This window comes from Oncorhynchus gorbuscha, linkage group LG19 (genome assembly GCF_021184085.1).
Source record: "Oncorhynchus gorbuscha isolate QuinsamMale2020 ecotype Even-year linkage group LG19, OgorEven_v1.0, whole genome shotgun sequence".
Lineage (NCBI taxonomy): Eukaryota > Metazoa > Chordata > Actinopteri > Salmoniformes > Salmonidae > Oncorhynchus > Oncorhynchus gorbuscha.
In genome coordinates, this window is record NC_060191.1 from 22,429,283 (window position 1) to 22,447,514 (window position 18,232).

The 18,232-nt window shown below is 41.6% G+C and overlaps 1 protein-coding gene across 4 annotated transcripts in view; it reads right to left on the minus strand.

The window, feature by feature from the left end:
* The window catches only part of LOC124005457 (gamma-aminobutyric acid type B receptor subunit 1-like), a 51,102-nt gene that overhangs the window by 23,705 nt on the left and 9,165 nt on the right, over positions 1–18,232 (minus strand). For 3 of the 4 annotated variants that reach the window (XM_046314743.1, XM_046314742.1, XM_046314741.1), the window contains exons 5-7: positions 16,514–16,699; positions 12,660–12,677; positions 7,645–7,805 (exon numbers count right to left, since the gene is read on the minus strand). In XM_046314743.1, coding sequence (XP_046170699.1) covers positions 7,645–7,805; positions 12,660–12,677; positions 16,514–16,699 — 365 coding nt within the window. Of the gene's footprint in view, positions 1–7,644; positions 7,806–9,331; positions 9,430–12,659; positions 12,678–16,513; positions 16,700–18,232 lie in introns of those variants that run through there. The other variant, XM_046314744.1, reaches the window with a different exon arrangement.

The following is an 18,232-nucleotide window of genomic DNA, read 5'->3' on the forward strand; positions in this document are numbered from 1 at the left end:
CAAGGAGAGAAGGAGATATCACAAACAAAGCACATTCAAAAGCTCAAATGAATGTAAAATAAGCTTGAGGTGGACAAAATTATCCACCACAGGCCTGTCAACAAGGTTTTGAATAAACCATCCCCATTCCAGTCCTCAGTAGGGCCAGATCTAAATCAGCCTGACACGTTTAATGGTGATTTACTGTGGAGGGGGAGAGAGAGGAGACAGAACTCCCATGCATTGCAGTTGAGTGTCACAAGCAATCTGGTTGTGGAAAACTGTGACTTAACAACGGACATTATGGGCCCTGATTTGTGTGTTGGTTTGTCTGTTCCTGAGATGGAAATAGCGCACTCAAGATGCAAATGTGTTGGATGCAAAAATGGCCTGTTGATTTCAAGGGTGGTTGTTTGACTGTTACAAACGTGGTTGTCTAATGCTACTGTCACTAGATTGTAGGATGTGATCTAGATATCATGACACCACCAAGTCCAATTGATCACAACGGAAGAGAAAGTGGCGTTTTGCTATCCTGTCACATCTGATAACATGTCAGGCGGTCATAACCTTTTCTCTGCCCCAGAGAACTCCTGGAGATGCCTGCCCTTGCAACAACAACAAAACTAGATGTCAAATTTGCAGTTTGACATGTAAAATAGCCGTCTTCACGCGTTGATCTTAAATTTCACGTGAAACCATATTTTTGCGTGATTTAAATGTCGGGGTTCACATGTTAACACCACCTTATCACATGTGAGGAGAATAAACATGTTTTCATGTTATTGTAGTTTGTTATCTTGTTTGTTTCATGTTATTTCAGGTTTCATGTTATTGTAGTTTGTTATCTTGTTTGTTTCATGTGATTTCAGGTTTCATGTTATTGTAGTTTGTTATCTTGTTTGTTTCATGTTATTTCAGGTTTCATGTTATTGTAGTTTGTTATCTTGTTTGTTTCATGTTTTCAGGTTTCATGTTATTGTTTTGTTATCTTGTTTGTTTCATGTTATTTCAGGTTTCATGTTATTGTAGTTTGTTATCTTGTTTGTTTCATGTGATTTCAGGTTTCATGTTATTGTAGTTTGTTATCTTGTTTGTTTCATGTGATTTCAGGTTTCATGTTATTGTTAGTTTGTTATTTCAGGTTTCTTGTTTGTTATCTTGTTTGTTTCATGTTATTTCATTTCATGTTATTGTTTGTTATCTTGTTTGTTTCATGTGATTTCAGGTTTCATGTTATTGATTTTTCAGGTTTCATGTTATTGTAGTTTGTTATCTTGTTTGTTTCATGTTATTTCAGGTTTCATGTTATTGTAGTTTGTTATCTTGTTTGTTTCATGTGATTTCAGGTTTCATGTTATTGTAGTTTGTTATCTTGTTTGTTTCATGTTTTTCAGGTTTCATGTTATTGTAGTTTGTTATCTTGTTTGTTTCATGTTATTTCAGGTTTCATGTTATTGTAGTTTGTTATCTTGTTTGTTTCATGTGATTTCAGGTTTCATGTTATTGTAGTTTGTTATCTTGTTTGTTTCATGTGATTTCAGGTTTCATGTTATTGTAGTTTGTTATCTTGTTTGTTTCATGTTATTTCAGGTTTCATGTTATTGTAGTTTGTTATCTTGTTTGTTTCATGTGATTTCAGGTTTCATGTTATTGTAGTTTGTTATCTTGTTTGTTTCATGTGATTTCAGGTTTCATGTTATTGTAGTTTGTTGTTTGACATGTGAAAAACATTCCAACGTGAAAATCACATTTGCTGTTTCACGTGTAAGAAAACCACGTGTGAAAAACATGTAAAAATCAAATTAGCATTTTCATATTTGAAAATATTTTAACATGTGACCTTGCAATTCCACATCTAAAGAGACAATCTAATTTGCAGTTTCACATGTAAGAATACTCCACATTTACTCCAATGTTTGTAAACAAAGTAAATGTAAACCAATACTGTATAGCCTAAAAACATAGTTAAAACGATCATTTTGATATAATGGATGGTCAGTACTAACATGGTCTAAACTGTGGCAAGGAAAACACATTGTTAATGTTTCAATTAAGGATTGCCACTTTAAACACTTTTAATTGAGTAACAGCATTGTTATATGGTGCAATCCTCTAGTGCAGGGGTAGGCAACCCTGTTCCTGGAGTGCTGCAGGTGCTGCAGGATTTTGTCCCAACTAGGCACCACACATAACCAACTGAGCTAATTGATCAGTTCAGTGATTGCCTACATTTAACACACCTCGTCTTCCAGGTTGGTTAAATGAAGAACATGAAGCGCATGCGGCCCTCCAGGACTGGGGTTTTCTAACCCTGCTCTAGTGAGTGAGCTTTGCTTGTGCCATTAATATGAAGCAAGCCTTCTGTAGTCCAGAACAACATTCTTAGTGTTCCAAACAAAAAGAATGATATTGAATGCAAAACATAAACCCCAAACTGATGATAGCAAAACAAAATCATTTTTAAATGCGGGAGCCAATGAATTGTAAGTTAATGCAACAAAAAAAACAGTTAAAAAAATTATGATAATGCAATTAAATAAAATGCCTCCCTCTTCCCTGCAATTTTCCCTGTCTTTGGTTATGTTACCCTGGTCTTTGCTTTTCCTGTCTTTTTTCCAGTTGCAAATTTGGACAAATCCATCACAGCTACTTAGCACTCCACTGCTGTTTGGCCTCTGAAGCTAAGCAGAGTCCGGTTCCTGGATGGGAGACCAGATGTAGCTGGAAGTGGTGAAAAATAAACATGTGAAAATAAATGTCACTTTGGAGAAAAAATGTGAAATGTGAAACTTCACACGTGTCTGAAAACCATGTCTTTTTTTTGTAAGGTTGGTATGTATAACCCTCCCTTTTTCCACAAACACACATGCCCTGTCCGTGGTGCTGAAACGATGCAACCCAATATTAGCGTCAGAGTTAGCATTACTGCGATACTATAATAATATATAATATATGCCATTTAGCAGACGCTTTTATCCAAAGCGACTTACAGTCATGTGTGCATACATTCTACGTATGGGTGGTCCCGGGGATCGAACCCACTACCCTGGCGTTACAAGCGCCATGCTCTACCAACTGAGCTACACAGGACCACTCCAGCATCCAATCTAGCCACCCATGAGACTTTGATGAGAAACCAATCTCACAGAAAGAGTAGGAGAGGAAGCCACATATGCTGATCTCCTTTATTCTCTTGAATTGCATTTCACATTGAATAATATAAAAGAAGTGTGAATACATAAGAGGACCAGTGGGATCTTATGTCTTATCTCAAGTCACTGTGAATTTCTAAATCTCATCCCAGTAATTCAATCTGGAGTACCACGTGAGTCATGGCGTTAAATGGTGCATACATTTTGATACACACGTGTGTGCGGGCATACGTGGACCATGTGGACATATTAATAATTTTGGTCCCTGATTAAGTCCTATTATGTTCCAGTCGCCAATTAAAGAGGGAAGTGCGAGATTTTTTTTATTTATTTAAGACTTATTTTACCAGGTAAGTTGACTGAGAACACACTCTCATTTACAGCAACAACCTGGGGGATAGTTACAGGAGAGAGGAGGGGGGATGAACGAGGCAACAAGAAGCTGGGGATGATTAGGTGGCCATAATGGTGTGAGGGCCAGATTGGGTATTTAGCCAGGACACCGGGGTTAACACCCCTACTCTTACGATAAGTGCCATGGGATCTATAGTGACCACAGAGAGTCAGGACACCCGTTTAACGTCCCATCCGAAAGACGGCGCCTCTACACAGAGAGCACCTCTTCACGCCATTTCTCTACCTCTGTCTCCCTCCACCACAGTAAATAATTGATCAAAGTTATCAATCTCTGCTTCGATATAACCATGGCAACGGTCTAGAGAGGGTGAGTGGTGTGTCTGTGTATAGATCTCAATGTGCTGTAAATAGTCTAATGTTCTCTCCCTATACTACCACACAAGCAAACAAGCAGCGATCTACCCATGTAGATAGATATATAAAGAGATATGCTGCATTACAAATAAACAGTGTAAGTGTTCATCTACAGTAAAGTCTTCTTAATATTTCAGTGTTCAGTGTCTAATTATGTCATGGTATATTTGACGAGTCATCTTTTCCCAAGGCAAAACAAGATCGCACTTTAAAAGCTTCACTTGAACTATTGTGACCTTTAAATGAACACATTCTATTATTGAACATCATTATACATTCAAGCCAAGACCACTGTATGAGCATTTCTTCACATTTGACATCCCAACCCCAGATATTCTATAAAGCAATTAAGAAGACAAGCAATAGGATGACGTTGATTCTTATTTCTAAATCTCATGCTCAAAACCGAATGTGAGTTATGGTTGCCTGTGTTCTATTTGGTACTTGACCAACAAAAAAAACGATTCTGATTGGATAACAACTTACAGTAAAAAAAAAGTATCCGTATTCAATTCCATCTCCTATAATTTCACTCTTAATGCCATAAACTGTTCATGAATATTTCAGCCAGGTGTGAAGTGTTCACAATCCACTGATCGTCAAAGTGATCATCAAACCCAACTGTAATTAGCAATAACTGTACACTAGCACGCGCCTGCAGGCTACTTTCAAGAAAATATCACAGTCCTGTATTGGTCTGTCACAAAGGTGTAAATCTATTGGTTTGTCAAAACAAAAAGAGAACCATAAATCAACCAATGGGTGAGATTAATCCCATAAATTCCAGAATTCTAGATTTTAGAATATATTGTATTCTGTGGCCAGTACCATTGATTCACAGAACTGTTTCAAGTTAAATAATATGTATAGTCAGTATATTTGATATGTCCACAGCCTAACTGTGTGTGCTGTATATCATTTTCAAACCCTGAATCTCAACACACACACATCTACCATATCTATTCATCCAAATTCTTATCTAATTGAAAGGAGAAAAATAAGAAGCCTGTTTGTTTCAATGGTAACTGTGTTGCCATGCCAACTTTCCTCTCCTCTCCGCTCTTCCCTCTTCTTTACAATGGGATTCCATTGCAGAGCCTTTACACCAATCGGAACAAAGTGAGCACCGCTCCCTAACCAGTCACAGCACAGTTAACTGTTTCATGCCTGTGTGCTGTATGCCCGGGTGTAGTGGAGGCATCTGTCCTGTAGTATGATTGATATGGAAACCCAGTGGGAAGGATGGCTGTGTGTTAAAGCTAATGATGAAGTGGGAGGCAAAAACTGGGCCAGAAACAGTGGGAGACATATAGACGCGTAGTGAGTGAAGAGTGCTGACATTTGAAAATGCCTATATGATGAATGATTGATGGGAAACAAGCAGGGGGTGTTTTGTACATTTAATAACATAAATATTTGGCTCTATCATTTCCAGGTTAGTAACTGGTGCTTCGTGGTCAGCTAGTAGTCAAATGGGACAGTGACGGTCAGCTAGTGGTCAAATGGGAGAGTGACGGTCAGTGACAGTCAGCTGGTGGTCAAATGGGACAGTGACAGTCAGCTATATGTGACATCTTATGCCGAGGACATTTCCACTGAAGAAATGTCCCCTGTGCTTTGACACATAGACATTAGTCTTGACACATAGACATTAGTCTTGACACATAGACATTGGTCTTGACACATAGACATTGGTCTTGACACATAGACATTGGTCTTGACACATAGACATTGGTCTTGACACATAGACATTGGTCTTGACACATAGACATTGGTCTTGACACATAGACATTGGTCTTGACACATAGACATTGGTCTTGACACATAGATATTGGTCTTGACACATAGACATTGGTCTTGACACATAGACATTGGTCTTGACACATAGACATTGGTCTTGACACATAGACATTGGTCTTGACACAGACATTGGTCTTGACACATAGACATTAGTCTTGACACATAGACATTGGTCTTGACACATAGACATTGGTCTTGACACATAGATATTGGTCTTGACACATAGACATTGGTCTTGACACATAGATATTGGTCTTGACACATAGACATTGGTCTTAAAACATAGACATTGGTCTTGACACATAGACATTGGTCTTGACATACAGACATTGGTCTTGACACATAGACATTGGTCTTGACACATAAACATTGGTCTTGACACATAGATATTAGTCTTGACACATAGATATTGGTCTTGACATACAGACATTGGTCTTGACACATAGACATTAGTCTTGACACATAGACATTGGTCTTGACACATAGATATTGGTCTTGACACATAGACATTGGTCTTGACACATAGACATTAGTCTTGACACATAGACATTGGTCTTGACACATAGACATTGGTCTTGACACATAGACATTGGTCTTGACACATAGACATTGGTCTTGACACATAAACATTGGTCTTGACACATAGATATTAGTCTTGACACATAGATATTGTTCTTGACACATAGACGTTGGTCTTAAAACATAGACATTGGTCTTGACACATAGACATTGGTCTTGACATACAGACATTGGTCTTGACACATAGACATTGGTCTTGACACATAGACATTAGTCTTGACACATAGATATTAGTCTTGACACATAGATATTGGTCTTGACACAGACATTGGTCTTGACACATAGACATTGGTCTTGACACATAGACATTGGTCTTGACACATAGACATTGGTCTTGACACACAGACATTGGTCTTGACACATAGACATTGGTCTTGACACATAGACATTGGTCTTGACACATAGACATTGGTCTTGACACATAGACATTGGTCTTGACATACAGACATTGGTCTTGACACATAGATATTGGTCTTGACACATAGACATTGGTCTTGACACATAGACATTGGTCTTTTTTATTTTTAAGGCACATAACCTCCTAGCAGCCAGCTGATGCTTTGTGGTTGTCCAGTTTCATCGTGAAAGTTCCCTTTTTCCTATACCTGCACTGACGCTGAATTGCAGCAAGCCAATATCAGTGTCTGACTTGGCATTAGTTTAGTTTATCGTCCACCACCACTGAAATCGGGGAGGGGACTGTGGATCGGTCTCTGTCCATTCGTACATTAGCCACATGGGATATCTCAGACAGCACTATGCCGATTTTGACGACATTTTGGCCAATGATGCATCTTGCCATAGAGATCCAGCAATTACAAAATGACACTGATTGGCTTAAAGCTGGAGCTATGGTAATGAACTGAAATGTGTTAGTTGGGAGTGATATCTCAATTGGCCCAAGGGGGGCGCTACATTGTTTGTGGGGGATGACATGTTTACCATTGCCTTGTTTAAAAATTAAAAAAATTGGCAACTGTGCAACAATTCTAAAAGGGGTAATATAATATGGCTTTTGGTACATAACTCCCTTGACAATATTAAATAAGTATGCTGCTGAGTTGTGACATTACTGCACCCACCTGCTACAAGGGCAATGCATTCAAGGGAGTAGGCCTATGCCTGCTGGAAATCAATAATCATGTTGGCAAGTTTTAACAAAGTATAGACATGTAAAGAAGAAAGGCTGCAACTGAAATAGAAATTAAGTGTTCATGTATTTCATATATCATATATCAATTACATTTCAACTGGTCTAGAGCCGTGTATAAAACCAAGAGAACGTTTTATTATCTTCTGCTTATGTGACTTCCACTTTTTAAACACAACAATGGATCTATTTGATCCAACATCTACTCACCATACTGTCGTAGTATATCAGCTCCAGTTCGTAATCCGGCAGGATATCCGTCCGGTTGTTTACCAGATCCAAAGCCATCTGCGCAGAGGGGAGACATGCTTGGCCGCCCGGCCAACCGCCGCTCATGGGGAAGAGAGCTCCGATGTAGAGTTTCTTCTTGCCTAAGGACGGGCACGGACAGGAGAGGAGAAGTAAGATGAGCGATGCTCGAAGTGCAATATGGCCGGACGCGACACTCGATAATTGCCGCAGACTTTTTCCAATTGTCGTCATGGTCAGGTAAATTGAATTGGAGCAATATCCGAATGTTGCAGTGGAGTTGGGTTCGTATTAGAATAATAGGAGATTGTGTTGTAATTCAAGTTTACAGAGCCTTGAGGTGAATTTGCAATGAATCGCAATAGCATTTCATTGAAGAACTTTGTGCTCTCCAAAAAGTGGATTCACTTGGTCTCCTCGCTAACAGACAGTTTAAGATTGTTAGTCAACAATAAGAAATTGCCTAGCTCGCCTGCTCTTTATATTATTTCAGTTGACTAATCGTTTCGACTGACAATTTGTCAGTGCAGAGGCGGATGATATACAACGCAAATAGTTAATGTTTTTATCGACGTTGAATGTTGGGTTTATAAATAGGGTATAACTTGTTTGGAAACCACGTTTGCCTCTTTTTGTTGTTCAGCAGGCAGAGTTCAATAATTCCAAAACCTAAGATGAAGTGTCCAATTAATTGGGTCCAGCAAATAAGTTGAATGGTTTTATTCAAGTGCTGTAAAAGCTAATGAGGCAGGATAGTTTCCCCTTCCGTCGCGATGGAGAATATTAGACAGACATTAAAATAATTCTAGTTCGTTATTTCTAATGATTCATAATCGCCATGATTTTGCACCGAAAGGTATGCGTGCCCGACCAGTCCAGACGGCAGAAAACGAGCTCCGGGTTGCGAATAACGTTTGAATTGTTCTTATTCTCTGGTTAATAAAATCAAATCGCACTATGCGTAATTTCAGGATTTTAAAATAATCTGTCCGTGCAACGACACGTATTTCCAATTGTAGAGGATTAAACGGAATGAGACGCGAAAGGTACATCATCCACTGCAGCAGAGGCTATGAGTGTGCGCGTGTGTGTGTGTGTGTGTGTGTGTGTGCATGTGTGTATGAGCGAGGACAGCACTGATGATATTTGCTAGTCGGTGAATGTGTAGAGACATCGAAAGAGCAAGTGGGGGGGGCACTATAAACTGCAGTGCCTATTTACCAACTTTTGAATAGTGTGTGTGTATATGCGTGCGTGCGCAACACCTGGATTCTACAATCAAAGAAGTTTGCAGCACCTAGTTTCTACAATCAAATAGTATTGGCAAACTATCGGTATCTGTCACTCTCTAATTTATCTTTTGCAAGCAATAGATTATTCAAATCAATATATAATGACTATGTTAACTTAACCTGGGAAAATAGAGGGTAAACTGATAGAAATCAAATATTGGAATATCAAATCAACATAGACTTTAGATTGACAGTGAGCCAAATCGATTCTCAACCACAACAATGCCTCACATGCTTCTCAGTTCTGTCTCAATAACCAATGAAAGGACATTCATTCACACGCCCACAAGCCAATAGAAAGAAAGACAATTAAATGCCTCAAGGGCTATTTTGAGAAATCAGCTAAAGCAGTGGACCTGTCATTGCATCAATCTCCCGGCTCTCCTTTTCCCTTCATCTAAGCTGACCTGTAGTCAGTCTGTGTGATGTATAGCCAAGGGCTGCTACTGTACAGGCTACAGCATACCTGCTGTTTGAACCGTCTGTCCAATTTAAAGCCTCCTCTCATTGCCCTTTAATCGGCCAATGCAGCACTGACCGCGTCCCAAATGCCTCCCTATTCCCTATAAAATAGAGCTCTGGTCAAAAATAGTGTACTATAAATAATAGGGTGCAATTTGGGACGCAGACCCACCGTTTCACTGTCAGTTCTGAGACAGGGCTCTCATACCCCCAGTAGGCCAATATCCATAACAGAATTAGAACCAGCTATAATAGAATGATAGAATTAGTCAGTAATGCTCCCCTCCCATGACTCCACCTCTTCCATGGCTAAAATGTAACACCTGACTCATTGGCAACAGCTACTGGCACTCTGGGGACAAGAGAGTAAAGCCAATGCTATACATGTATTCCACCTTTGCTGAACAATTAGGCTGGCTTTAGGTTCTCTATGTAATATCACTGTAGAAAAACTCGTATTGTGCACATTGGGATAGATTGTGTGATGGAGAAATAGCCACCTTCCTTACTCCACCTCAATACGATTACAGTGGAGTGGACTTACTACTGAATTGCATCTGAATACAGTAATAGTCAATAGCAGACCCAAAGCTACTAACTGTTATTCAGTATACTTGGCACAGGTGGCAATTCAACTCACAGCCCTTGTGTTGCCAGTCAGCACCATGCATGTTCCAACCTCTAACCCGCTGAGCCATCTGTAGCCCACAATGACGTAGTACTCCTCTCCCCCTCCCTCCCCCTCCCTCCCTCCCTCCCTCCCTCCCTCCCTCCCTCCCTCCCTCCCTCCCTCCCTCCCTCCCTCCCTCCCTCCCTCCCTCCCTCCCTCCCTCCCTCCCTCCCTCCCTCTCTCTCTCCCCCCTCCCTCCCTCCCTCCCTCCCTCCCTCCCTCCCTCCCTCCCTCCCTCCCTCCCTCCCTCCCTCCCCCTCCCTCCCTCCCTCCCTCCCTCCCTCCCTCCCTCCCTCCCCCTCCCTCCCTCTCTCTCTCTCTCCCTCCCTCCCCCCCTCCCCTCCCTCTCCTCTCTCCCCATCCCTCCCTCCCTCCCTCCCTCTCTCTCCCCCTCCCTCCCTGCCTCCCTCCCTCCCTCCCTCTCTCAGTCCTGTCTGAACTTTGCAGCATACCATGTATTATTCACACCTGATATTTAAATGTGATTCCATTACGCGGCCTTCTATATGCCAGCAAACACTGAACAGCACATAATGGGGTCGACATTTGACATGACAAGAGCACTGTGCAAAAAAAAACTGTTTGAATAGACGGTATGACAAATAATACAATGCTAGTTCCAAATACTGCAACTCTCAATTGGATTGCGTGCATGGTAGAGTTTACTTAAAGGGGCAATCTGCTATTCAAACAAAAACCAAATCAAAGTGGTCACCTCGCCACTGGTTTTGGTAAATATGAGGGATGGGGCTGGAGAAATGTAACCACTTTCAAATTCATAGACAGAGCTATGAATGCAGGGACTGACCATCTATGATAGTCCGATCGTAGTTTTATGTTTTTAAGCTATACAGTGTTTGTTTACAGTTGTATTGTTTATAAATATTGGAGTAAAACAAGATTATACTGTATTTTGGGTTCTGATGTGGTATGACCTTTACACATACTGTATAAATCCAAAAGTGGATGTAGCAACTACAGATTGCCCCTTTAACTCTGGTTAAATAATCTCCTCCTTATAAGGCACATCGTTGAAGCGAAACTTCAAATTAAATCACGCTGCAGATTGTAATTTTACGGTGCAGATTTTGTTTGTACAGATCTATACTCGTATGTGTGACTAAAATGTCGCCCACAGCCTTAGAAGCAAAACACTGTCGCAACACCTCTCCCAGAGCTATCTATTATATCAGCTGTATATCAGTGGTGGAATCCAGTGTTGTACAATCCCTATTCTGGTTAACCTATAAGAACGCAGGCCTTAAGATCACAGAAGAGAGATTTTTCTGACTTCCTCTGACTGCTGCTAACACCCACCCACCCACCCACCCACCCACACACACACACACACACACACACACACACACACACACACACACACACACGCACACACGCACACGCACGCACACACGCACACGCACACGCACACGCACACACACACACGCACACACACACACACACCACACCACCCACCCACACCCACCCACACCCACCCCCACAAACACACACACACACCTCCAAACACACCCACCCACACCCACCCCCACAAACACACACACACCTCCACACACACCCACATACACATCTCCCCACAAAGACACAGACAGGCCTGCGCGTTAACCTTTACCCAGCTAAGAAGACAGTAAGTGGGTGTTGATACCACACTGAGTGAAAAGTAGAATGAAGAGAGTGAGAGTGAGTGAGAGAGATAGAGAGAGAGAGAGAGAGAGAGAGAGAGAGAGAGAGAGAGAGAGAGAGAGAGAGAGAGAGAGAGAGAGAGAATGAGAATGAGAAAGAGAGTGAATGAGAGAGAAAAGGAGAGAGTAAGTCTGGCTCACATTTCATGGAGATTTTGGAAGAAAATGTGCTTTCTATGCACTGATAGGACAGGTTGGCGCAGGAGAAGACTAAGTTGAAATGAGTGCGTAATGTTGTTGTTAATGGTTTATAATAATCATAAAAAATATTATTAGTGAAAATCTGAGTTTTATCCCGGTATCTTATGACAGGCATATAACAGGTAGCCTCTTTAAGGAAGCAATAATCTTTAATAAAACTGACAAACAAATAATCATCTTGTCAACGCCACAAGGACAACAATTTAACTATAGCATACTGTGTGTCATTTCTACTCCTAGTGGTTAGAGTGTTGGACCAGTAACCGGAAGGTTGCTGGATCAAATCCCTGAGCTGACGAGATAAAAATCTGTCTTTCTGCCTCTGTGCAAGGCAGTTAACCCACTGTTCCCCGGGCGCCGAAGACATGGATGTCGATTAAGGCAGATTCAGAGAGGTTGGGTTAAATGTGGAAGACACATTTCAGTTGAATACATTCAGTTGGAAAAATGACTAGGTATCCATCCCCCTTTCCCTAATTCTAATCAGTTTAAATCCTTCACCAGCAGAATTACTGGTCAACATAAGGCACCCTGCTCAGAAATGATGTACTACTGCCCTCTTGTGCTTAACAGAAGCATTACAACTTTTTGCAACATTTGTTTCACTGAGCTTTGACATTGACAGATAACCCAACCAAAACCGATCTCTCTTACCTTTGTAGTTTCTGTCATCTATGGCAAGCAAATAGAAAAGGCAAAATGACATTTGTTAATAGTACAAATGGTTTGGTGACTGGTAGTGTATGTAAATGCAACACTAACACTGTGTGATGTTTGTGAATGGTTTCATTCTTCATGGATTGATGCACTATACGTGTTCCTCACTACACATGTACAGTACTCCATGCTCCTTATATTAACATCAGTATGCGGGCTACTTTTACTGTATTGTCTGTATACCCTGTGGAAGTGACGGCCACTTCCGCTTTTCTTTTCTTCTTTTGATTTATTTCACCGTTATTTAACCAGGTAGGCCAGTGGAGAACAAGTTCTCATTTACAACTGCGACCTGGCCAAGATAAAGCAAAGCAGTGCGACAAAAAACAACAACACAGAGTTACACGTGGGATAAACAAACGTACAGTCAATAACACAATGTAAAAATCTATATACTGTGTGTGCAAATGGGGTAAGGAGGTAAAGGCAATAAAAAGGCCATAGTAACGAAGTAATTCCAATTTAGAAAATGAACACTGGAGTGATAGATGTGCAGATGATGATGTGCAAGTAGAAGTACTGGTGTGCAAAAGAGCAAAAATAAGTCAATAAAAACAATATGGGGATGAGGTAGGCAGTTGGATGAGCAATTTACAGATGGGCTGTGTACAGCTGCAGTGATCGGTAAGCTGCTTTGACAGCTGACACTTAAAATTAGTGAGGGAGATTTTAAGTCTCCAACTTCAGCGATTTTTGAAATTCGTTCCAGTCATTGGCAGCAGAGGACTGGAAGGAAAGGCAGCCAAAGGAGGTGTTGGCTTTGGGGATGACCAGTGAACTATACCTGCTGGAGTGCGTGCTATGGGTGGGTGTTGTTATGGTGACCAGTGAGCTGAGATAAGGCTTGGCTTCAGCAAATACTTATAGATGACCTGGAGCCAGTGGGTCGACGAATGTAGAGAATGCCAGCCGACGAGAGCATACAGGTCGCAGTGGTGGGTGGTATATGGAGCTTTGGTGACACAACAGATGGCACTGTGATAGACTGCATCCAGTTTGTCGAGTAGAGTGTTGGAGGCTATTTTGTAAATGATATCGCCGAAGTCGAGGATCGGTAGGATAGTCCGTTTTACGAGGGTATGTTTGGCAGCGTGAGGGAAGGAGGCTTTGTTGCGAAATAGGAAATGTTGAGAAATAGGCCGATTCTAGATTTAATTTTGGATTGGAGATGCTTGATATGAGTCTGGAAGGAGAGTTTACAGTCTAGCCAGACACCTAGGTATTTTTAGTTGTCCACATATTCCTAAGTCAGAACTGTCCAGAGTAGTGATGCTTGTCGGGCAGGCGGGTGCGGGCAGAGATCGGTTGAAGAGGATGCATTTAGTTTTCCTAGCGTTTAAGAGCAGTTGGAGGCCACAGAAGGAGAGTTGTATGGCTTTGACGCTCGTTTAGAGGTTTGTTAACACAGTGTCCAAAGAAGGGCCAGATGTATACAGAATGGTGTCGTCTGCGCAGAGGTGGATCAAGGAATCACCCGCAGCACGAGCAACATCGTTGATATGTACAGAGAAACGAGACGGCCTGAGAATTGAACACTGTGGTACCCCCATAGAGACTGCCAGAGGTCCGGACAACAGGCCCTCCCTCCAATTTGACACACTGAACTCTATCTGAGAAGTAAACCAGGCCAGGCAGTCATTTGAGAAACCAAGTCTGCCGATATACAGTGATTGACAGAGTCGAAAGCCTTGGCCAGGTCTAATGAAGACGGCTGCACAGTCCTGTCTTTTATCGATGGCGGTTATGATATCATTTAGTACCTTGAGGGTGGCTGAGGTGCACCCGTGACCAGCTTGGAAACCGGATTGCACAGCAGAGAAGGTACGGTGGGATTAGAAATGGTCGGTAATCTTTTTATTAACTTGGCTTTCGAAGACTTTAGAAAGGCAGGGCAGGATGGATATCGGTCTGTAACAGTTTGGGTCTAGAGTGTCACCCCCTTTGAAGAGGGGGATGACCACGGCACCTTTCTAATCTTTAGCGATCTCAGTCGACACGAAAGAGAGGTTGAACAGACATAGTCATAGGGGTTGCAACAATGGCGGTGGATAATTTTAGAAAGAGAGGGGCCAGATTCTATAGCCGAGCTGATTTATACGGGTCCACGTTTTGCAGCTCATGTCCCAAAATCTCTTGAATGGGCTTCAAGATTCTGTCATAAAATTCATGAAAACGCGGTCATTTAATATATATACACTTCCAGTCAAAAGTTTTGGCACACCAACTCATTCAATTTTTTCCATTTTCTAACATGTAGAATAATAGTGAAGACATCAAAATGATGAAATAACACATATGGAATCATGTTGTAACCAAAAAAGTGTTAAACAAATCAAAATATATTTTATATTTGAGATTCTTCAAAGTAGCCACCCTTTGCCTTGATGACAGCTTTGCACACTCTTGGCAATAAGGATGATAAGAACCAGTTAGTTACAGGCCGTCTAATGTTTTATATCTCAGATTACAGTTTTTTTTGCCAGCCAGTACTTTTTGAAAATGAAAACAATATAAAAACTAAATGGAGACCTGCAAGCTTACGAAATAAAGAAATATACAGCTGATTGGTGGGAGATGTAGTTCATGTGTGTAGTTCAAATGAGATGGTTGTAAATTCTCGGCTTCGTGCTTCTTCTTCGACGTCAAATACGTTGAAGTAAATTCATACCAAAATACATATACATTTGAACAAAACATTCTGAGCCTACAAAATGAGAACACAGATGTAAAATTGATGTCACTTTCATTGGGTATTACACAATCATTCACAATTATTCATAAAATATGGCTTGTGTCCACCAGGTGGCAGTACTATAACTCCCTGTTTAAGACAACTACACAGAACAGGGGGGTGAATGTCAATTGGATTTCTTGGATTTCTCGCATCCTCCCTTCTTGTCTCCTTCTCAGAATGAGGAGAGGAACCGAGGTGAGGAACCTCTGATCTTCTCCGCCGTTGTGTTTTGAGAAGGAGGCAAGGAGAGAGGATGCGAGGAGTCAAGGAAATACAATTGACATTCATCCAAAGAAGCTGAATACTTATCATTTCTACCTATACACACCTATGATTTGCACACAAAACAAAGCATATACACCATTGTAGAATACATGCATGGACACACAACTATAATGACAATATATCAATGTACACTGAGTGTACAAAACACTAGGAACACCTGCTGTTTCCGTGACATAGACTGACCAGGTGAATCCAGGTGAAAGCTATGATCCCTTATTGATGTCACTTGTTAAATCCACTTCAATCAGTGTAGGTGAAGGGGAGTCAGGTTAAAGAAGGATTTTTAAGCCTTGAGACAATTGAGACATGTATTGTGTGTGCGAGCCATTCAATGGGTGAATGAGCAAGACAAAATATTTAAGTGCCTTTGAACGGGGTATGGTAGCAGGTGCCAGGCGCACCGGTTTAAGTGTGTCAAGAACTTCAACGCTCCTGGGTTTTTCACTCTCAACAGTTTGTATCAACATTGGTCCACCACCCAAAGGACACCCAGCCAAAATGGCCTAGCATCCCTATGGAACACTTTCAAAACCTTGTAGAGTCCATGTCACGACAAAAATGAGGCTGTTCTGAGAGACAAAAGGGTGCAACACAATATTAGGAAGATGTGCCTAATGTTTTGTACACTCAGCGTATATAGGTTTGTCTATGTATGTTTCCATGGAGTATATGTGTTGTTTCTCCATTTCAAAGCTAAATCAAAGCATTTAATATCAACACTAATATCACAAATGAATAACAGGAAAAGATTGGGATTCCATTCCGCACTTACAGAGGCAGACAGGTTTGGGTGAGTCCCATTTGCCCAGCTTGGTGCAGTGTGTGATGTTCCTGCCCTCCAGCATGAAGCCAGCATGGCAGCTGTAGTGCAGCACGGTGCCCTCCACCGGTGGCCCAGGGGGCTTCAGCGCCACCCTCCCATTCTCCAGGGACGTCCACACACGAGGGCACAGCAGCACTGGGAGAGAGATGGGCAGAGTAGTGGGAGGAAGGTTAGTGGGAATGACAGCAGTCATATTTACAAGACATGTACTAACTGCCAGTGTGTTTCTGCTCTCATGCCAACTCCTTATGGAACAAATATGGCATGACAATTCTATAAGGACTTGGCAAGAGAGCAGAAAACAGATTGGCACCCAGGCTACTACGGTACCAGTGTTCATTTTGGCAGCTTTTTTCTATTTAGTTTTAGTCTTCAAAGATATTTCAGTCACATTTTAGTAATTTCCTTCTTCGTTAGTTTTAGTTATTATCAGTTGACCAAAGAAAATTGGACAATTTTTGTTTCATTTTAGTCTGTGCATTTTTTTCCCAATTAAATCATTAATACACCACATGGCCAAAAGTATGTGGACACCTCCTCGTCGAACATCTCATTACAAAATCATGGGCATTAATGTGGAGTTGGTACCCCCTTTGCTGCTATAACAGCCTCAACTTTTCTGGGAAGGGCTTCCACTAGATGTTGGAACATTGCTGCGGGGACTTGCTTCCATTCAGCCGCAGTCGGCGTTCCAATTCATCCCTTAAAGGTGTTCGATGGGGTTGAGATCAGAGCTCTGTGCAGGCTAATCAAGTTCTTCCACATCAGTCTCGACAAACCATTTCTGTATGGACCTCACTTTGTGCGCAGGGGATATTGTCATGCTGAAACAGGAAATGGCCTTCCCCAAACTGTTGCCACAAAGTTGGAAGCATAGAATTGCCTAGAATGTCATTGTCTGCTGTAGCGTTCAGATTTTCCTTCCCTGGAACTAAAGGGTCTAGCCCAAACCATGAAAAACAGCCCGAGACCATTATTCCTCCTGCACCAAACTTTAAAGTTGGCACTATCCATACGGGCAGGTAGTGTTCTCCTGGCATCCTCCAAACCCAGATTAGTCAGTCGGACTGCCAGATGGTAAAGTGTGATTCATCACTCCAGAGAATGCGTTTCCAATGCTCCAAAGTCCAGTGGAGAGCTTTACACCATTCCAGCCGACGCTTGGCATTGCGCATGGTGATCTCAGGCTTGTGTGCAGCTGCTCGGAACTTACAGCTGACCAGGGCATCTCCAGCAGGGCAGAAATATGACAAACTGAGTTGTTGGAAGGTTGGCATCCTATGACTGTGCCATGTTGGAATGTTGCTAAGCTCTTCAGCAAGGCCATTCTACTGGCAATGTTTGTCTATGGAGATTGCATGGCTGTGTGCACAATTGTATTCAAATGTCAGCAATGGGTTGGCTGAAATAGCCGAATCCACTCATTTGAAGGGGTGACCACATATTTTTGTATATATCTTGTATTTACCTCTTACTTCCATCATGTGCACATTCAGCTAGACTTGTCCAACTAGGCCTACTATCCCTGAATATAGCTGACACATTGCTATTGCGGCCGATTGTAACCAATGTCAGCCATGATTTACCATATATAGTGGGGCAAAAAAGTATTTAGTCAGCCACCAATTGTGCAAGTTCTCCCACTTAAAAAGATGAGAGAGGCCTGTA